Source organism: Trichomycterus rosablanca, chromosome 2, assembly GCF_030014385.1.
Source record: "Trichomycterus rosablanca isolate fTriRos1 chromosome 2, fTriRos1.hap1, whole genome shotgun sequence".
NCBI classification, from domain to species: domain Eukaryota; kingdom Metazoa; phylum Chordata; class Actinopteri; order Siluriformes; family Trichomycteridae; genus Trichomycterus; species Trichomycterus rosablanca.
In genome coordinates, this window is record NC_085989.1 from 1,156,776 (window position 1) to 1,174,466 (window position 17,691).

Sequence of the window (17,691 nt, forward strand, 5' to 3'; positions counted from 1 at the left end):
ACAGGAAAGGCCGGCGGTCACACATCCTCCGTGGTCGCGTTTACGGGCACTCGGGTCACGCCAGGATTTCCAAAACCTGCAGTCAGAGTGAGAGTGAGCGACGCTTCCCTGATTCACCCGACCAATCAAGTACACGAGTCACGATTTACTTTAAAACACATGACTGCAGAGAATCATGGGTAACACGCTGTTTATTATTTACCTGCACACACACACACACACACACACGATTCTGAATCATGCAAAAGTTTACACACCCCACTTCAGTGCGTTTTTACCATCGCTTTATCCGGGTCAGGGTTGCAGTGGGTGGATTCATTGTCCATCACAGTCCATCACAAGCTCCACAGAAATGACCCTGGGCACCGGGGTCAGGGAATCGACCCCACGCCATTCACATTTTACATTTTCGGCATTTAGTAGACACTTCTATCCAAAGCATCTTACAATTATGAGTGAACACATTTTTTTGAGGGTTAAGGGTCTTGCACTAGTGGCAACCTGGTGGTGTTGGGGCTTGAACCGACAACCTTCAGATTACTAGTCCACTACCTTAACCACTGAGCTACCACTGTCCACTGTACGTTTGCGGCATTTAGCAGACACTTTTATCCAAATCAACTAGCAATTATAATTGAGGGTTAAGGACCTTGGTGATGGTGGGGCTTGAACCAGCAACCTTATGATTAGTAGTCCAGTGCTTTAACTGCTGAGCTACCACTGCCCAGATGCCCCTCTCTCACACAGTGGAACTGGACCTGCTGAGACCAGGATACAGAGGCTGAAAAGTGCACGTCGACCGACTGGTCCTGACCTACTACTGTGACGAGAGCGCCCTCTCGTGGAGAAACGTTCCTCACATCAATCCTCCACTGTTTTTCACCTGGTCAGGGTCGCTGCTGGTCCAGCTCCACCGGGAAACACTGGACGCGGCGCAGGAACGACCTGAACCACCTGGCGTTGACCCCGGCCACATTCAATCAGTGCACGACAAAGCTTCTTCTTTTGGGATGAGATGTCCAACATGTTTTGCTCAGCTGTCCAACGGTTTCTGACTTTTTTTTAAATGAATCAGAAGTGAGGAACCCTTGGCAGACGTCTCCTCGTTCATCTCCAGACGTTACCCGAGGATCACCAGTCCTGCCCGAACACGTCGTTTACCACGGCGGTTCCGTCTGAGCGGCGAGTTTTCGTGGCCTCGGGACACGTTATCACGTCTACACCGAAAGTTTACAGACACAAAAGACGCTCGTCACGCAGCCGTGAGGAACCATGTTGAGGAACCGTGTTGAGTAACGGTGAGTAACGGTGAGTAATGAACATTCCTCCGATACGGCATTCCTGTACTGACTGATTACAAACACCGCGGCGGAACCTCCCGCCACCCGGCGCGCCACGCGACTCCCAGCGTCTTTAAACAAACAGATCAGATGTTTGTGAAATTGGTTCCTGTTGCTGTAGGAACCAAATCCTTGTGAAGAAAAGGTTCCAGATCACGTTCACCACTAACAGGACGGGCCGTTCTCCGTCTTCACGCTACTCTTCATACAAACACACGTGATCTAGAGCTGCTGGGGGTCTCTAACCCACAATTCTTCATAAAAACCAGAACCAAGTGTTTTAGTTCCAGAACCAAAAGGTTCCTCAAGCTGATTCCAAAATCAGATCTCTGTTCCAGCACCAAAGGAGCCATTTTCATTATTAAAGGTTCCTGTTCTGGAACATCATCCACCACCAAAGGGTTCCAGTATGAGATTCTGGTTCCACTACCAAAGAACTCCGTTCCTCTATGAAGGGGTTCAGTTCCAGTATCTGGTTCCAGTATGAGATTCTGTTTCAACTATCAAAAAACTTGGTACCAGTACTCGGTTCCAGTATGAGATTTTGGTTCCACCACCGAAGAACTCGGTTTCTCTATCAAAGGGTTCAGTTCCAGTATGAGATTCTGGTTCAACTATCAAAAAACTCTGTACCAGTACTCGGTTCCAGTATGAGATTCCGGTTCCTCTATCAAAGGGTTCAGTTCCAGTATCTGGTTCCAGTATGAGATTCTGATCCCACTATCAAAACACTCAGTTCCAGTATAAGGTTCTGGTTCCACCACCAAAGAACTCTGTTCCAGTATGAGAATCTGGTTCCCCTAGCAAAGAACTTGGTTCCAGTATGAGAATCTGGTTCCACTATCAAAGAACTTGGGGTTCCAGTATGAGAATCTGGTTCCACTAGCAAATAACTTGGTTCCAGTATGAGAGTCTGGTTCCACTATAAAGATCTTGGTTCCAGTATCCAGTTCCAGTATGAGAGTCTGGTTCCACTATAAAGAACTCGGTTCCAGTATGAGAATCTGGTTCCCCTAGCAAAGAACTTGGTTCCAGTATGAGAGTCTGGTTCCACTATAAAGAACTCGGTTCCAGTATGAGATTCTGCGGCGAGGTCACCAGCGCATCAGTAATGCGTGTTGATAATATAAACACACTGTAGATGAGGTTGTTTCTTCTGAGCGCGCATTGTGTTTAGAATGCAAACACACCTACTGGGTGAAAACGAAGCAACTAACAGAGTTCCAAATCAACAGACAGACGTAGTTCCATGTTCAGGACTCGAATTGTCACTCAACAGGCCGTATAGGTCACAAACTGACCAGGGCTTTGTCCTTCCCCCACCCAGTGCTGGTGAATCCCAAACTTCAATCAATGACGTCAAGGTTGTTGGACGTTTTTCATAACTGTGGACGATTGTGGGCGGAGTGTCCACTAACCGGTCAAAGAAGGAGCCAATCAGCTTATCGCAGCGTCCTATTTAGAGACGACTGATCAGCTCCGAGCGTCTGTTCCCATTCTGATGTGAGACACGCCCGAGGATAAAAGCAACCGTTAGGGAAATGAGCAGCGCCCTGTTAACTCCACCTCACCTCAACTCATCTCATCTCATCTCATCTCAACTCATCTCATCTCATCTCAACTTTCAATCCAGCAGCTCGTTCTTCTGCTCCGTCTGCAGCCTCGCTTCAAAAAAGAAAGAATTTAATCAGAATAATAAAGTAAAGAAGAGAACCGGTTCCCCGGGGCGGGGTCAGGGGCGAGTTCAGGTGCGACAGGAAGGAGATCCGGAGCACAAAAGCTGAGATTTAAAACAATAATTCAGGATTAATGGTGTAAAACGTCACGACCGGTGAAACATGCTGCCAGACGGCTCTGACCGGTCCAGACACGGACTCCACATGAACGCAGACAGAGATTCCCACAGTCACTGGTACCAGGGCGTCACCAGCAGCTCCTGCAGCGTGTGTAGGCTGGAGTGTCCGACCGTCCACGTCCCCAGTTCTGTCGCTCTGACGTCCAGTTCCGATGCCAAGGTTTAAACGCACAAATCATCTGATCCACAGTAGATCGTCTGGTGACCTCTGGCTCGTCCCTCCTCGGACCGCTGTGGGTGGGGACTCGCCACGCCCGCCTGTGACACCGCATACTGTTTAAGAGAAACTTCAACCCCGTCATGCTCCTGGTCCTGATCAAAGTTCCTCAGGTCCTTATTCTGATCAGATCAGCACATCGTTGATAGGAGGCCATAAAGTTTTGGCTCACAGCGTCAGTGCTTTTGCCCCAGTGTTTTGACCCCTAGTGCTTTTGCCCCAAGTTTTGACCCCTAGTGCTTTTAACCCCAGTGTTTTGACCCCTAGTGCTTTTGCCCCCAGTGTTTTGACCCCTAGTGCTTTTAACCCCAGTGTTTTGACCCCAGTGTTTTGACCCCCAGTGTTTTAGTGCTTTTTCCCCCCAGTGTTTTGGTCCCCAGTGTTCCTGCCCCCGGTGTTTTTGGCCTCAGTGTCTCTGGCCTCAGTGTTTCTGCCCCTGTGTGGCCCTCCGTACACAATGCCCGGCAGTGTATGAACTCGACTCGTGTGGGTGAAAATGCAGCCTGTACTGACTGTTCATGCCGGGAAGGGGGGGGTTGGGGGGGGAGACGATAGTATTTCAAATGAGAGGAGTCAGACTCAGTCAGCGGTGAAGGGTCGAATCAGTATAGAGGAGCAATCAGGGTAACTGGACACGACTAGATCAGGAAAGAAAAATTGGGGGGGGGGGGAAATTGGAAATTGGGACACGTCCCAAACCCCCGCGCTCTGCCCGCTCTTCTCCTCTTCTGTGGGTTTGAAGCCGGAACGCCCAGCAGAGGCCGAGACTCGCGCGCTGGTGTGAATGTTTTTGGTGGTGTGATTATTTGTCTTTCAGTCCCTCCCTGCCTGGAGCTTCGCCTCTCACGCTGGTGTCGGATCTGTAGGAATCAGGAACGCTTCTCAGAGTCTCCGCTCGCGGGTTCGCGTCTCACGTCTCGTGCCCGGACACTCGGCAGGCGCGGTTACGCTGTCTGAGGAAGGAAACGCCGCTGCAACAGCGACTCCTACTGTCCAAACGAGGCTCTGGTACGAGTAGTGGAGGAATGTGTGTGGGAGGGTTTGTTTGCTTGCCTGCAATTCATGGTGCAGCCAGCAGAGGTCGCCAGAGTCCATCCAAACTTGCACAATGCGAAATGTACCGTCTAGTCATATCCAATTCCCTGAACGTATTTCACTTCCTCTCCTCCGAGTGAGCAGGTGGGTTCATACGGAGATCCGTATCACGCACGGAGAGTCACGCATCGGCTTTCTACTATCCGCCGACTCTGTGCAGCGCCATCGATCAGCCAGCAGAGGTCGTAACTGCAGCAGTAATTATGAAACCCTTACAGACACACAGTTGTAGCCTAGTGGTTAAGGTACTAGACTGGCAATCAAAAGGTTGCTGGTTCAAGCCCCACCCCTGCCAGGTTGTCACTGTTGGGCCCTTGAGCAAGGCCCTTAACCCTCAATTGCTTGCAATGTGTACAGTCTAATAAAAGCATCTGAAAATGTAAATATAAATGACACACAGCCGATCGCGGGTCTGTGTAGACGCCCGACCGGCGGATAGCAGAACCGAGACTGGAACTCGAGAGCTGGGGATCTCAGCACCGCTGGGCTAGTGAGTTTTACCGCTGCGCCACCCGAGCGCTCGAATAAATCAGGAGTCGATGATGAAGCTCCAGAGAAACTGAACAATCGATTTAATAAACTGATGTGGTTAAAGTACTGGACTAATAACTGAAAGGTCGCTGGTTCAAGCCCCAGAGCTGCCAGGTCGCCACTGTTGGACCCTTGAGCGTGGCACTTAACCCTCAATTGCTTGCAATGTGTAAGTCGCTTCTGCTAAATTCTGAAAGCGTAAACTGTAAACGCTGCACCGAGAGGAAACGGTCGGGTTTTATTTAGCTGTCGCGGTCGTGCCAGCAACCGCCGCTGCTATCAAAACCAACAAACCAAAGTGTGTGAAGCGTTTCTCATGACCCATGATGCACTTCTGAAACCGGGAAATGGAAACAGAAGAAACGACTGAATGACTTCTGACTCAATAAATAATTTCATTCACAACCACAACGTCCTGTAGATGCTCACCAGCATCGGAACAGTTCTGGTTCCACCACCCACGTTCAACATCGCTTCAACATCGCTTCAGCATGGCTTCATCTCACATCCACACTGACATCTGGCTGTTTTTATAATAACAGAGAAGAAAAGTGTGATTCCTCCTCTGTAAATGTTTGGACGCCTGCATGATGCATGACCCACGTTTGGTTCCAGCCTCCTCCAGCTCCGAGCACCGGCGTCATTTTTCTGACGAGCTCAGACTTGAGCAGATTCACCAGAAAGATCTCGTCATCGTTTCCACTCGAGCTGCTGGTGTGTGTTTACTACAGGAAAGCCGTCACACACACACACACACACACACACACACACACACTCGAGCGCGTGTCTTGGCCCACATGCTTATTACTAAGCACGACCATTAAACAGGTTCAGACAGGTCAGCAACAGCTCGAACCGTCAACTGTAAACAACAAGTGCTGTCCCTCAAACACACCAGAGGTTTAATCAGCTGAATCAGGTGTTCCAGCACCAGACGTCACTGAATGAAACCTGACACACACACACACACACACACACACGATACATCTGCATATTAAACTAAACTTCACTGATCCTGAGATTCATTAATCATGCTTTACGCTTTACTGAATCCTGCTTGTAGGTCTGAAGCTCTACTTTATGAGCTGGTCACAAGCTCTGCAACATGACAGTCTGGTAAGTCCAGTACTGACCTCAGTTCATGGACCACAGATTTACACAAGTCAGGAACGTCCCTCATCGCCGTTGCTTGCGGCCGCTTTGCCGAGAACCTTTCCCCCAACGTTCACCGCTCTCAGTTCTGACTAAAACAGGTCTGCCGTGAATAAGAAGCTGTGAAACTCCGGCGTGACTGTTCACAGTCGAGCGAGCTTCACGCCGGAAGCCGCCCGAAGCAAGAACAAAGCTTGTTTTTGGTCAGAAAGAGATTTGCGGTCAGAGTGAGTGATTTCACTAGAAGAGATGAACCATTCAAACCCAACATCACTGTACCTGATGTCAGGAATGTTAGTGGTGGTAGTGTTCTGTACTGTGTGTGGAACTACTGCATTGCACAACGTGTAGAGAACAATAAAGAAGAACAATAAAAAAGGGCAGCTGTAGCCTAGTGGTTAAGGTACTGGACCAGCAATACGAAGGTTGGCAGTTCAAACCCCAGGTTGCCACTGTTGGGCCCTTGAGCAAGGCCCTTAACCCTCAATTGCTTAGATTGTATACTGTCACAACTGTAAATCACTTTGGATAAAGGCGTCTGCAAAATGTAAATATAAATATATAATTATAATATATACAGTACCAGTCAAAAGTTAGGACACACCTTCTCTTCAGTGGTTTTTCTTGATTATTTTTATTTTCTACATTGTAGATTAATACTGAAGACGTCCAAACTATGAAGGAACACATGTGGAATTATGTAGTGGACAAAAAAATGTTAAACAAACCAGAATATGTTTTATATTTTACCAACTCTACCTCTGCACAGCACAACTGATGGTCTCAAACACATTAAAAAAGCAAGAAATTCCAGAAATTAACTCTAGACGAGGCACAAACGTTAATTGAAAACCGTTCCAGGTGGCACCTCATGAAGCTGAGGTGAAGCTAACCCTAACCCTAAATGCCAAAAAGTGTGCAAAGCTGTCAACAGAGCAAAAGATGCTACTTTAAAGAATATAAAACATATTCTGGTTTGTTTAACACTTTTTTGTTTACTACATAATTCCATATGTGTTCCTTCGTAGTTTGGACGTCTTCATTATTAATCTACAATGTTGAAAATAAAATAAAAAAATCAAGAAAAACCACAGGAATGAGAAAGTGTGTTTAAACTTTTGACTGGTACTGTATATATAATATAATATAATATAATATAATATAATACATACTACAAGAAGGAAGATTAACGTCAATACAACTGGGTGACCAGCAGGTCAACGACTAAAATCAGGATCTTGGACGGTCTGTCTGGGTTCTGACCCGTGCCAAATAAACAAACAAATCCGGCTGGACTCAATTCTGCCAATAAAGAGTGACCAGAGATCAGCTTTGGGATGAACTGGAACATCATGCCATGCCTGCTCATCCGACACAAATCTCACAAACGCCAGTTAAACTGAATGGGCACAGATTCCCACAGACACGCACCAAAACACGGTTTATGCCAGGGTTTTGGAATGCCATGTCCGACAGACTCATGACATGGTGTCCCACATGGTTCCAGTCCCGAAAAACAAACCTGGAATGAATAACAAGCTGTAAAACAGTGTCAGTGTCTACAGTCAAGCGAGCTTTACGACGTCATGGACTGATGTGCAAGTTTGCTGTTGGAGAAATCACTGAAAGTTCAAGATTATCATGACAAACAAGTGCACAGCATAAACTAGAACGATTAACTGGTACAATTACTAATTATTACATGAAGAATTCATTAAACTGTTTACATGTAATAGATACTAAACAGAATAAGGAGCATGGATCTAGAACTAGAACTGCTGTTAAATAGAACCTTCAGCCACCGCTGCACCCACACCCTTCAAATCCTCACACAAGCTTCTTTACACCAGTGTTGTTAGGAAATGTAACTTTATTATGAATAAACTCTTAAATGTGCTTGTGCAGATGATTTCTGAGGTTCTAACGTTACTCACACGTCCATGTGGAACTCCAGCACGGCTCGCCCACTCACTCCCCTCGCTCCCTCCGCCGAGTCACGATGTAAAAAATAGATCCGTTCCGTTAGAAACTAAAATTCTTTCCCAAAAAACGCTCGGAACTCTAATAAACTCCCTCACACGAACCCCCGAGCAGAGACAGACCCGCACAGACCCGCACTAACAAACTCTCACCATGTTTACCGAGTCTGATCCCGTTCACACCGCCTCACGAACCCGCGGTGTTTATACAACAGGGTTGTGTCCCAATCCGACCACGCTCACTAACGAGTGCACTTCATCCGCACTATCAGCACGCGCGCGTTTCAACCGTTAACCTGTCAAAGAGTCGTGACGTCATCGTTCAACGCTCACAAGCAGATTATTATTATTATTATTATTAATAACACTATTGCTGTCATTACATTATTGTTAGTTACTATTTTATTATTATTTTTATTGATAGTACGTTTTACTATTATTATTATTACATTATTTTATCATTATATTATACTACTACTATTATTTTATTTTTATTTGTTATTAAGCTATTACTTTTATCACTGTTAATTATATTATTGTTTTTATTACTATATTATTATTATTATGTTACTATGTTATTATTATATTTGTTATTACTAATACTATAGTTGTCATTACAATATTATTAGTTATTATAATTGTATCATTATTTTTATTATTTATTGATAGTAAGTTATATTATTATTATAACATTCTTAACATTATATATTATACATCATTATTACTATTATTTTTTATTTTTTATTAAGTTATTACTAATATCATTATACTGTAGTTCTATTATTATGTTGTTGTTATTTTATTACTATATTATTGTTATTATGTTACTACGTTATTATTATTATTATTATTATGTTATAATACCCTGGTTCTGGAGGAACGTTGTTTCGTTTCAGTATGTACTTGTATAAAGCTAAAAGAAAATGACAATAAACCCTCTCTTGAACTTGAGTAGTAGTACCCTGGTCAGGGTCGCTGTTGGTCCTATTCACTGGGCAAAAGGCAGGAAATACCGCGGACAGGTAACCAGTCCATCGAAGGCTATTATAATTATTTTTAATAAACATTTTCATTATTTGCTAGTTATACATTTGTTTTTGAGTTTGTTTGTGTCTCTGAACCCAGAAGTTCAGAATGCTGGAGCGCGTCTGAAGACTTTTACACTCCTGACACCTAGCGGCGACTCCCTGAAACTGCATAATTTTATTTTTCATTTGCTGTGGTGGGCTGGTTGGGTGGGTGGTGTTGGGTTCAGCATGACTGTAGCGCGCTGGTTTCCAGATGTTTTATACCTGCAGTTTTCTGGATTCATCTGGAACTTTAACTGGAACTGGTCGAACAAAACTAAAAACGGAACCGTTTGGAAATAAACACTTAACGTGGGTGTGACGGGAAAGGAGGATAATTCTCCTAAAAAGAAGCTGATCTCTAGAGCTAAACATGCTTTCAACTTTGCAGCAACAGTCTAGGGAAGGTCCTCTCCTGTTCCAGCTCTATAGAGGCATGGAGAAAAGCTCAGTTTAAAAACCAAGAAACTTCAGCGTCCTGCACAGAGCCCTGACCTCAGCCCCACTCACCAGCTCTGGGATGAACCGGAACATCAACTGATCAGTGCCCAGCAATACAAATGCTGTCATTTTTTTTTATTGAATGGGCACAAATTCCCACACACAGACACGCTTCAAAGTCTTGTGAGAAGCTTGCCAGAAGTGCGGCTGTCAACAAGCTGATGCAGGGCGCTTGTGCTAGTGCAGTTCTCCCTGTCCAGCATGACTGTCATAAATGGGATGGGATCAGATGAGGCTGATAATGCAGTGGAAGAAAAATGTACCTTGAATTAAAACGTACCTGTTTTGAAGAGTCATTCATGTTTGTACAGAATCAGATCTTCAGTGGGTCTGATGTTCATGCCGATTCCGACCGTCCACAGTAAATCCACCCGCTGTAGCTCATCAGTTTACTAATCAGCTTATTCCAAATAAAATCTCCTCCCACTCAACCTTAAACATTATAATTAATTGACTTTATTTCTCCTTCTGGCCTCCTGTGAGCAGGCTGGTGGGTGCCGGAGAGTAGACGGAGAGTAAGAGGATCCACAAAGGAGAAAAGAAGATTTGAGGATTAGCCGTGACCCAAAAATGCCTCTTCGACCCAGCAAATATGAAACCTGCTGAACGTTTCACACCCACAAGTATACAGACACCAAAAGTATGTGGACGCTTGATTGTGAACTTGTTGGGCATCCGATTTTAAAATGATTCGCATAAAATACAGAGTTGAGTCCCTCATTTTGGAGTGTGTCTGTGAGAATTTGTTAGGCACTAATGTTGGATGTGAAGGTCAGGCTGTTTCTGATAAAGAGGTGATGTTACTGTAAATAGAAGTTCAGTAGAAGAGCAGAGTGTAGGTGTTGCATATTGCAGGTCATTGTCGTTTCTTCTCTGTACAGGTTTGGCTGTGTTGGTGTTCATGGTCTGTGGTTTAAACCAGCGGTGAATTACAAACATCCTGCTGCTTCTCTGCAGCGACGCTCATAGACTTAAAAACCAACACGAGCAATAAAAAGCACAGGCGACTCAATACAATCCTGTTAACATAATCATACTTTCATTTTTAATGATTATAAATATTAGTTTAGTTGGTGAATTTTTGATAATAATTCTAATAAAATTAGATTTAGAATCCAGAGGGGGAAAAACAACAAATCTGACGTTTCTGAAAGCAGACTGACGCTGATATTGAAAAACAGAGAAACCTCAACTCCACTGAACATGTGGTACCACGTGGAAACCTGATTTTTGATTTTCTGTCTCTTATTGTTTTATTGACCTCATTTAACTGATTTTAAAAACCATTAACAAGCTTCTGACTGAAGTCTGGTTGGATCTTTCATTCTCTCTATTTGCAGAACTGAAGAGAACTGGAGAAGAACTGGAGGAGAACTGGAGAATAACTGGAGGAGAACTGGAGAATAACTGGAGAAGAACTGGAGGAGAAATGGAGAAGAACTGGAGGAAAACTGATGGAGAACTGGAAAAGAACTGGGGGAGAACTGGATGAGAACTGGGGGAGAACTGGATGAGAACTGAACGAAGGAGAACTGGATGAGAAATGAAGGAGATCTGGAGGAGAACTGAATGAAGGAGAACTGAAAGAGAACTGGATGAGAACTGAATGAAGGAGAACTGAAGGAGAACTGGATGAGAAATGAAGGAGATCTGGAAAAGAACAGAATGAATGAGAACTGAATGAAGGAGAACTGAATGAAGGAGAACTGGAGGAGAACTGAATGAAGGAGAACTGGATGAGAACTGGATGAGAACTGAATGAAGGAGAACTGGATGAGAACTGGATGAGAACTGGATGAGAACTGAAGGAGAACTGAATGAAGGAGAACTGGATGAGAACTGGATGAGAACTGAATGAAGGAGAACTGGATGAGAACTGAAGGAGAACTGAATGAAGGAGAACTGGATGAGAACTGAAGGAGAACTGAATGAAGGAGAACTGGAGGAGAACTGAATGAAGGAGAACTGGAGGAGAACTGGAGGAGAACTGAATGAAGGAGAACTGAAGGAGAACTGGAGGAGAACTGAATGAAGGAGAACTGGATGAGAACTGAAGGAGAACTGGAGGAGAACTGAATGAAGGAGAACTGGAGGAGTTCAGCCAAACTGTTGGATTTTCTGGCACAGATTTGACTTTTCTCAGCAGAGTTTGTTGAAGCTTCATTTTATTATGATGTAACTGTTCCAAAACCTGTTCTGACCTGTGATTTGGGTCACTGTGACCAAAGACTTTAAAGTTTCCTCCTTCTTAATTATTGTATGTAATTTTTGCACTGGTTCCATTGAGCAGAACCTGATTATTAAGCTTTATCCACAGGGACACAGTCATGCTGGGGCAGGAACTGTCCTTCCCTAAACTGCAGAGTCAAAAGCATCTTTATATGATTGGTTTATTACACCTGGTTGCAGTTTCAGTGGCGGAAACACATGTATTTAATACATGAACATGGTTTGTCCATCTAGTGCATTTAAAACCTTAATAAAACAGCAGGTCAGTCCTGTTCCGTTTTAGTCATCATGTGTGTGTGTGTGTGTGTGTGTGTAGAGGACTGTGTACATGAGGACAGGATGAAGGGGGACGTTGACGCTCCTCAGTATTTTCACCATGACGCGTAAACTTCTCTTCTGTCTGATTGCTTTTCTGTGTAAGTCTGATTATATTATATTATAAATCTTTAGATTTTTTGCTATGAAAAAAAATGGTTTTATTATTAGTTTTACATTTTTTAACCCTTATTAGTTGTATATGTTTTAAGAAATGTCATGATCTGAAAATTATTTTTTAAGGTTTTCTAGAATAGAATGCGTTTATTGTCATTGCACCGTGCACAATGACATTTCTGAGCGTCTCTTTGATGGTACATGTATGTACACACACACACACATATATGTACACATGTATTTACAAATAAACATATACACATCTAGATACAAAAATACACATGTGGGTTTTAAAGAAAGAAAGAAGAAGAGAGTTGTTGTACAGTCCCTATAAATTGCACGTTATTTACTAGGATTTAGTGAGAGAATTTAGGGAGAATTTAGTGTTTTTATGGCAGAGGGGTAAATTAAATCTGTTATTTATTGTACATTTATATTCAGAGTGAACTCAATGTAAGGATTTATTATTTTTGTGTTATATTGGTTCCTTTTCTGTAGGAAACTCATTATTATTATTTATTTATTACTTTACGCATTTATTGATTCATTATTATATTTATTATTACGTAAAAGTGCAGCTTTTTCCCTCATTGTTTCATTTCTTTCTGTTCTTAAAATCTAAAAGATGAATGCAGGACGTTGATCTGTTTTCTTTATCTGTTAGAAGTTGAAGTGAAGGTGATATTAAACAACATGATGTAGGATGTAGTTTTTTTGTTGCTTGTTCTTGGTATTTTGAACAGATTTATTTGTTGTTTGTAATCGGTCCCGTTGTGTATTCTCCAGTTGGTTCACACGCGAACATCCTCCAGTCTCCCGAGGTGGTGAAGGTTGGTCGTGGTGAGACGGTCAGACTGACGTGTGATCTGGTGGAAATACAAGCCGACTGCAGCTCGATCTCCTGGTTTAAGACAAATCTGAGAGATAAAGACCTGAAGAGGAGTTCGGTGATTCGGACTGATCCAGGTCAGAACGTTTGTACAGGGATCATCCGGAACGTCGGCGTCTCAGACTCTGGTGTTTATTACTGCTCTGGAGTCCATCATGTTATTCCGTACATGGGCTCCGGCTCCACCGTCATCGTTACAGGTACGTCGTGATCGTACCAGTCATTGTTAGTAATTACAGCTTTGAGATGTTTATGATAAAAAAATATATCATTTGTGGTTCGATTTTGATCCATTCAGATTCTGCCAGTTTATGGGGTTCCTTTATGGGACACGTTCATAAACCTACAAAAATTCTGTGCAGTATTTAAGTCAGGAGACGGGACTAAACCATCCAACACTTTCACCTTGATTTTAAGAATCCAGTCTTACATGAAGCTGAACTGAATTTGAGTCACATGTCCTGGTACTTTTGCTTCACTCATGTTTCCATTAGTGCAGATTGTAAGATCTTGTTTGCTGCTCCTGTCTGAAGACAATTAGTGGTTCCATGAGAGCTTCACCATGATGGTTCTCCTTGCGTAAAACCAGACACAGTTTGCATTAAAAACACTGAATATTTTAATCTGCAGAATAAATGTGCAGAACTTGAATCTGTTATATGTGATGGATCTGAAAAAACAAGTCAATCAGCTACGATTGATGACATTCTGGGTCTGGCCAGTAGCTACATATAGACGTGAAACCTGGACATAAAAAAAATCCGGGAAAAAATATGGAAGGAAGATGATCACCACTGAGCGAGCGTATGTGATAACCAGAACAGAAGAGTCGCTACTGAACCAGATTAAGTCCCACAAGTTACGATAATTTGTGTCCACATGACAACTTGAAGATGGTGTTACGGCAGGACTTGTGGAAGACCAAGAAGAAGCTGGATTGACAACACCATCAATTGGATTGCTTCATCAGGGGTGTCAGGTGTACATCCAACCATCACAAAGCCATGACAGTGTACATCAGTGAACCTGAAGTTCTGTATGTTCTTGTAAGTTCTTGTTGGGCTCTTATCATTTTCTCATCCCATCTCACCCCTCTCAGAGTCGAATCCTGACCCCACCATCATGCTGTCAGTCCCGGACCAGAACGCCGGACCCTCCGTCTCTCTGCAGTGTGTGCTGATGGGGGTGGTACCGTCCGAGGTGAGAGTCTCCTGGATCATAGGTAACACAGAGCAGACCGGATGGACAGAGTCGGGCTGGACGCACGATGACCAGTCAGCAGTGGAGTACACGCTCGCTCATATCAGAATTCCGTCTAAAAGCTGGACGGAGGAGGTTCGTGTCGAGTGTGTCACTGACGTCAACGGAACGACGTTCTCCAAAACTCTGGAAGCAGGTAATTATACAGCAGGACAACAGCAATGATCACTGACCACAGCCAATAGCAAAGATAAGATCTATGTTATCCTAACGTCATGTTGAGATACTGGTGCATGTTTCTTACATCCTCTAAATTCTGGATCGACGCTTATAACGTTTAAAAATCTTCTGTTTCAAGCTGGTTTTTTGATGGATCTATAATCTAATTCCACTAATCTAATCTCCTTCAATCAAAGAAGTGAGACATGACTTCACTTGCTGAGCCAACGAACCACGAGGTTGGTTTTGGGGTTGAATCCCAGCAATGCTATTAGCCAGTTGGGCGTCTATCTAATCACAGACGTGATTGGTTATGTCTGAGGTTCTGGTGGTGGCCGAACAGCCTAAATAAACTAAAAATAAATAAATAAATAAATAATGTCCACACAAGTCTTTTCACTTGTTCTGTGGTTTGAACCTTTATGTGAATTTCTTTATGATGTTGATGTTTCTGTACAGGTTATAATCAGATGTGTGCATGGTTGCTGTATTTGGGCTCTGCTGTGGTTTTCACTATCGTCACCGCGATCATCATCATCACTGCTGTTCACTTCGGTGAGGGACTCGATCAAACAGAAACAGAAAATACGAACAAATAAAATCTACAAACATATTTTATATCCGGCGGTTCTGAAAGGTTTTCAATTGAACTGTTACAGGAAGAATCTATAATGTAACTGCAGGGTGTTTTGCTACAAAAAGTTCTGTGATTAAAACATCAGTTTTTATTCCTAGAATTTTATTTCAAATATCAAAAATGATCATTATTTAAAAATAAAAAACAACTGAATTTTGGAATAAAAAAAAAAAAAACAGATGAAAATATTCCACAATAAGTGGATAAATAAATAGCGTTTTCAAAAACAAACTACTGCATATTGGTGTCAAATTCTTTAATCATTAATAGTTTTTAAACATGATTGATTATTTTATCAAATTTATTCAGCTTGATTACTTTAGATCAGCTACCTGCTCTGGATTGTCAAGTCCTGCTACTGAGCTTTAAAGCTCTTGCTAACATCCTAGAGCCATATAGCCCATGTTCATTACTTCTGATGCAGCTCGCAGCTCATCTCATATTTTTATGTGTTTATTTGTTTATTTATTTTTCGAATGCACTCGTTTAAATGGATGATTTATGATTTTGTTAAAGTTGTTTATTACTACTGAAAGATTTAAAATAAAATGATTTTAATGTTAGATCATCTGAGGCTCAAATGTATATATTTATATTTATATTTGCACTCTTAGGAGCTAAACGGAGGAAACAAACATCAGAACTTTCTACATTTGCGGTATGTAGTGAAAATAGACACTCTGTACATCTTCATCATCTATATAAGCACATTTGCTACACACAAAAATCACCAAACACCGGTGATATCATCATAATTCTAATGGATTTTTATTTATTTATTGATTTATTTTTGGTTATAGGAAGTGCAGTACGCAAGTCTGGACCTGACCATCACCAGACAACCCGGTAACACCAACATACAGTGAAACTACCAACATCCTGCTCCTTATTTGAGCTCCTCAATGTGAGTGAGTGTGTGTGGACAAAGCGTGACCATGTCTCACACACACACACACACACACACACACTTGTGTTTTTATTACTGCCTAAATGTGCTTCATGTCACTGTTAGTTATTTTTACCATTTACATTTTTTCTTACATTTTATATGTATATCTGTCATTTTTATATATTGTATATATATATATACAGTGTATCACAAAAGTAAGTACACCCCTCACATTTCTGCAAATATTTCATTATATCTTTTCATGGGACAACACTATAGACATGAAACTTGGATATAAGTTAGAGTAGTCAGTGTACAACTTGTATAGCAGTGTAGATTTACTGTCTTCTGAAAATAACTCAACACACAGCCATTAATGTCTAAATAGCTGCAACATAAGTGAGTACACCGCACAGTGAACATGTCCAAATTGTGCCCAAATGTGTCGTTGTCCCTCCCTGGTGTCATGTGTCAAGGTCCCAGGTGTAAATGGGGAGCAGGGCTGTTAAATTTGGTGTTTTGGGTACAATTCTCTCATACTGGCCACTGGATATTCAACATGGCACCTCATGGCAAAGAACTCTCTGAGGATGTGAGAAATAGAATTGTTGCTCTCCACAAAGATGGCCTGGGCTATAAGAAGATTGCTAACACCCTGAAACTGAGCTACAGCATGGTGGCCAAGGTCATACAGCGGTTTTCCAGGACAGGTTCCACTCGGAACAGGCTTCGCCAGGGTCGACCAAAGAAGTTGAGTCCACGTGTTCGGCGTCATATCCAGAGGTCGGCTTTAAAAAATAGACACATGAGTGCTGCCAGCATTGCTGCAGAGGTTGAAGACGTGGGAGGTCAGCCTGTCAGTGCTCAGACCATACGCCGCACACTGCATCAACTCGGTCTGCATGGTCGTCATCCCAGAAGGAAGCTGACGCACAAGAAAGCCCGCAAACAGTTTGCTGAAGACAAGCAGTCCAAGAACATGGATTACTGGAATGCCCTGTGGTCTGACGAGACCAAGATAAACTTGTTTGGCTCAGATGGTGTCCAGCATGTGTGGCGGCGCCCTGGTAAGAAGTACCAAGACAACTGTATCTTGCCTACAGTCAAGCATGGTGGTGGTAGCATCATGGTCTTGGGCTGCATGAGTGTTGCTGGCACTGGGGAGCTGCAGTTCATTGAGGGAAACATGAATTCCAACATGTACTGTGACATTCTGAAACAGAGCATGATCCCCTCCCTTCGAAAACTTTTCCAACAGGATAACGACCCCAAACACAACCTCCAAGATGACAACTGCCTTGCTGAGGAAGCTGAAGGTAAAGGTGATGGACTAAACCCAATTGAGCACCTGTGGCGCATCCTCAAGTGGAAGGTGGAGGAGTTCAAGGTGTCTAACATCCACCAGCTCCGTGATGTCATCATGGAGGAGTGGAAGAGGATTCCAGTAGCAACCTGTGCA

The 17,691-nt window shown here is 43.1% G+C and overlaps 2 protein-coding genes across 2 annotated transcripts in view; one reads left to right on the forward strand and one right to left on the reverse strand.

The window, feature by feature from the left end:
* sema4ab (sema domain, immunoglobulin domain (Ig), transmembrane domain (TM) and short cytoplasmic domain, (semaphorin) 4Ab) overlaps positions 1 to 8,167 on the reverse strand; it is a 26,397-nt gene extending 18,230 nt beyond the window's left edge. Inside the window, exon 1 of the mRNA XM_063009454.1 lies at positions 8,125 to 8,167. The gene's annotated coding sequence lies outside the window, so the exon portion shown is untranslated. The remainder of the gene's footprint in view (positions 1 to 8,124) is intronic.
* Positions 3,179 to 15,305, forward strand: LOC134300745 (uncharacterized). The gene is made up of 5 exons (XM_062985170.1): positions 3,179 to 3,355; positions 4,279 to 4,420; positions 13,185 to 13,487; positions 14,387 to 14,683; positions 15,166 to 15,305. The coding sequence occupies exons 1-5, from the start codon at positions 3,179 to 3,181 to the stop codon at positions 15,303 to 15,305; spliced, it is 1,059 nt and encodes a 352-aa protein (XP_062841240.1).
* Positions 15,306 to 17,691: the final 2,386 nt, after the last annotated feature.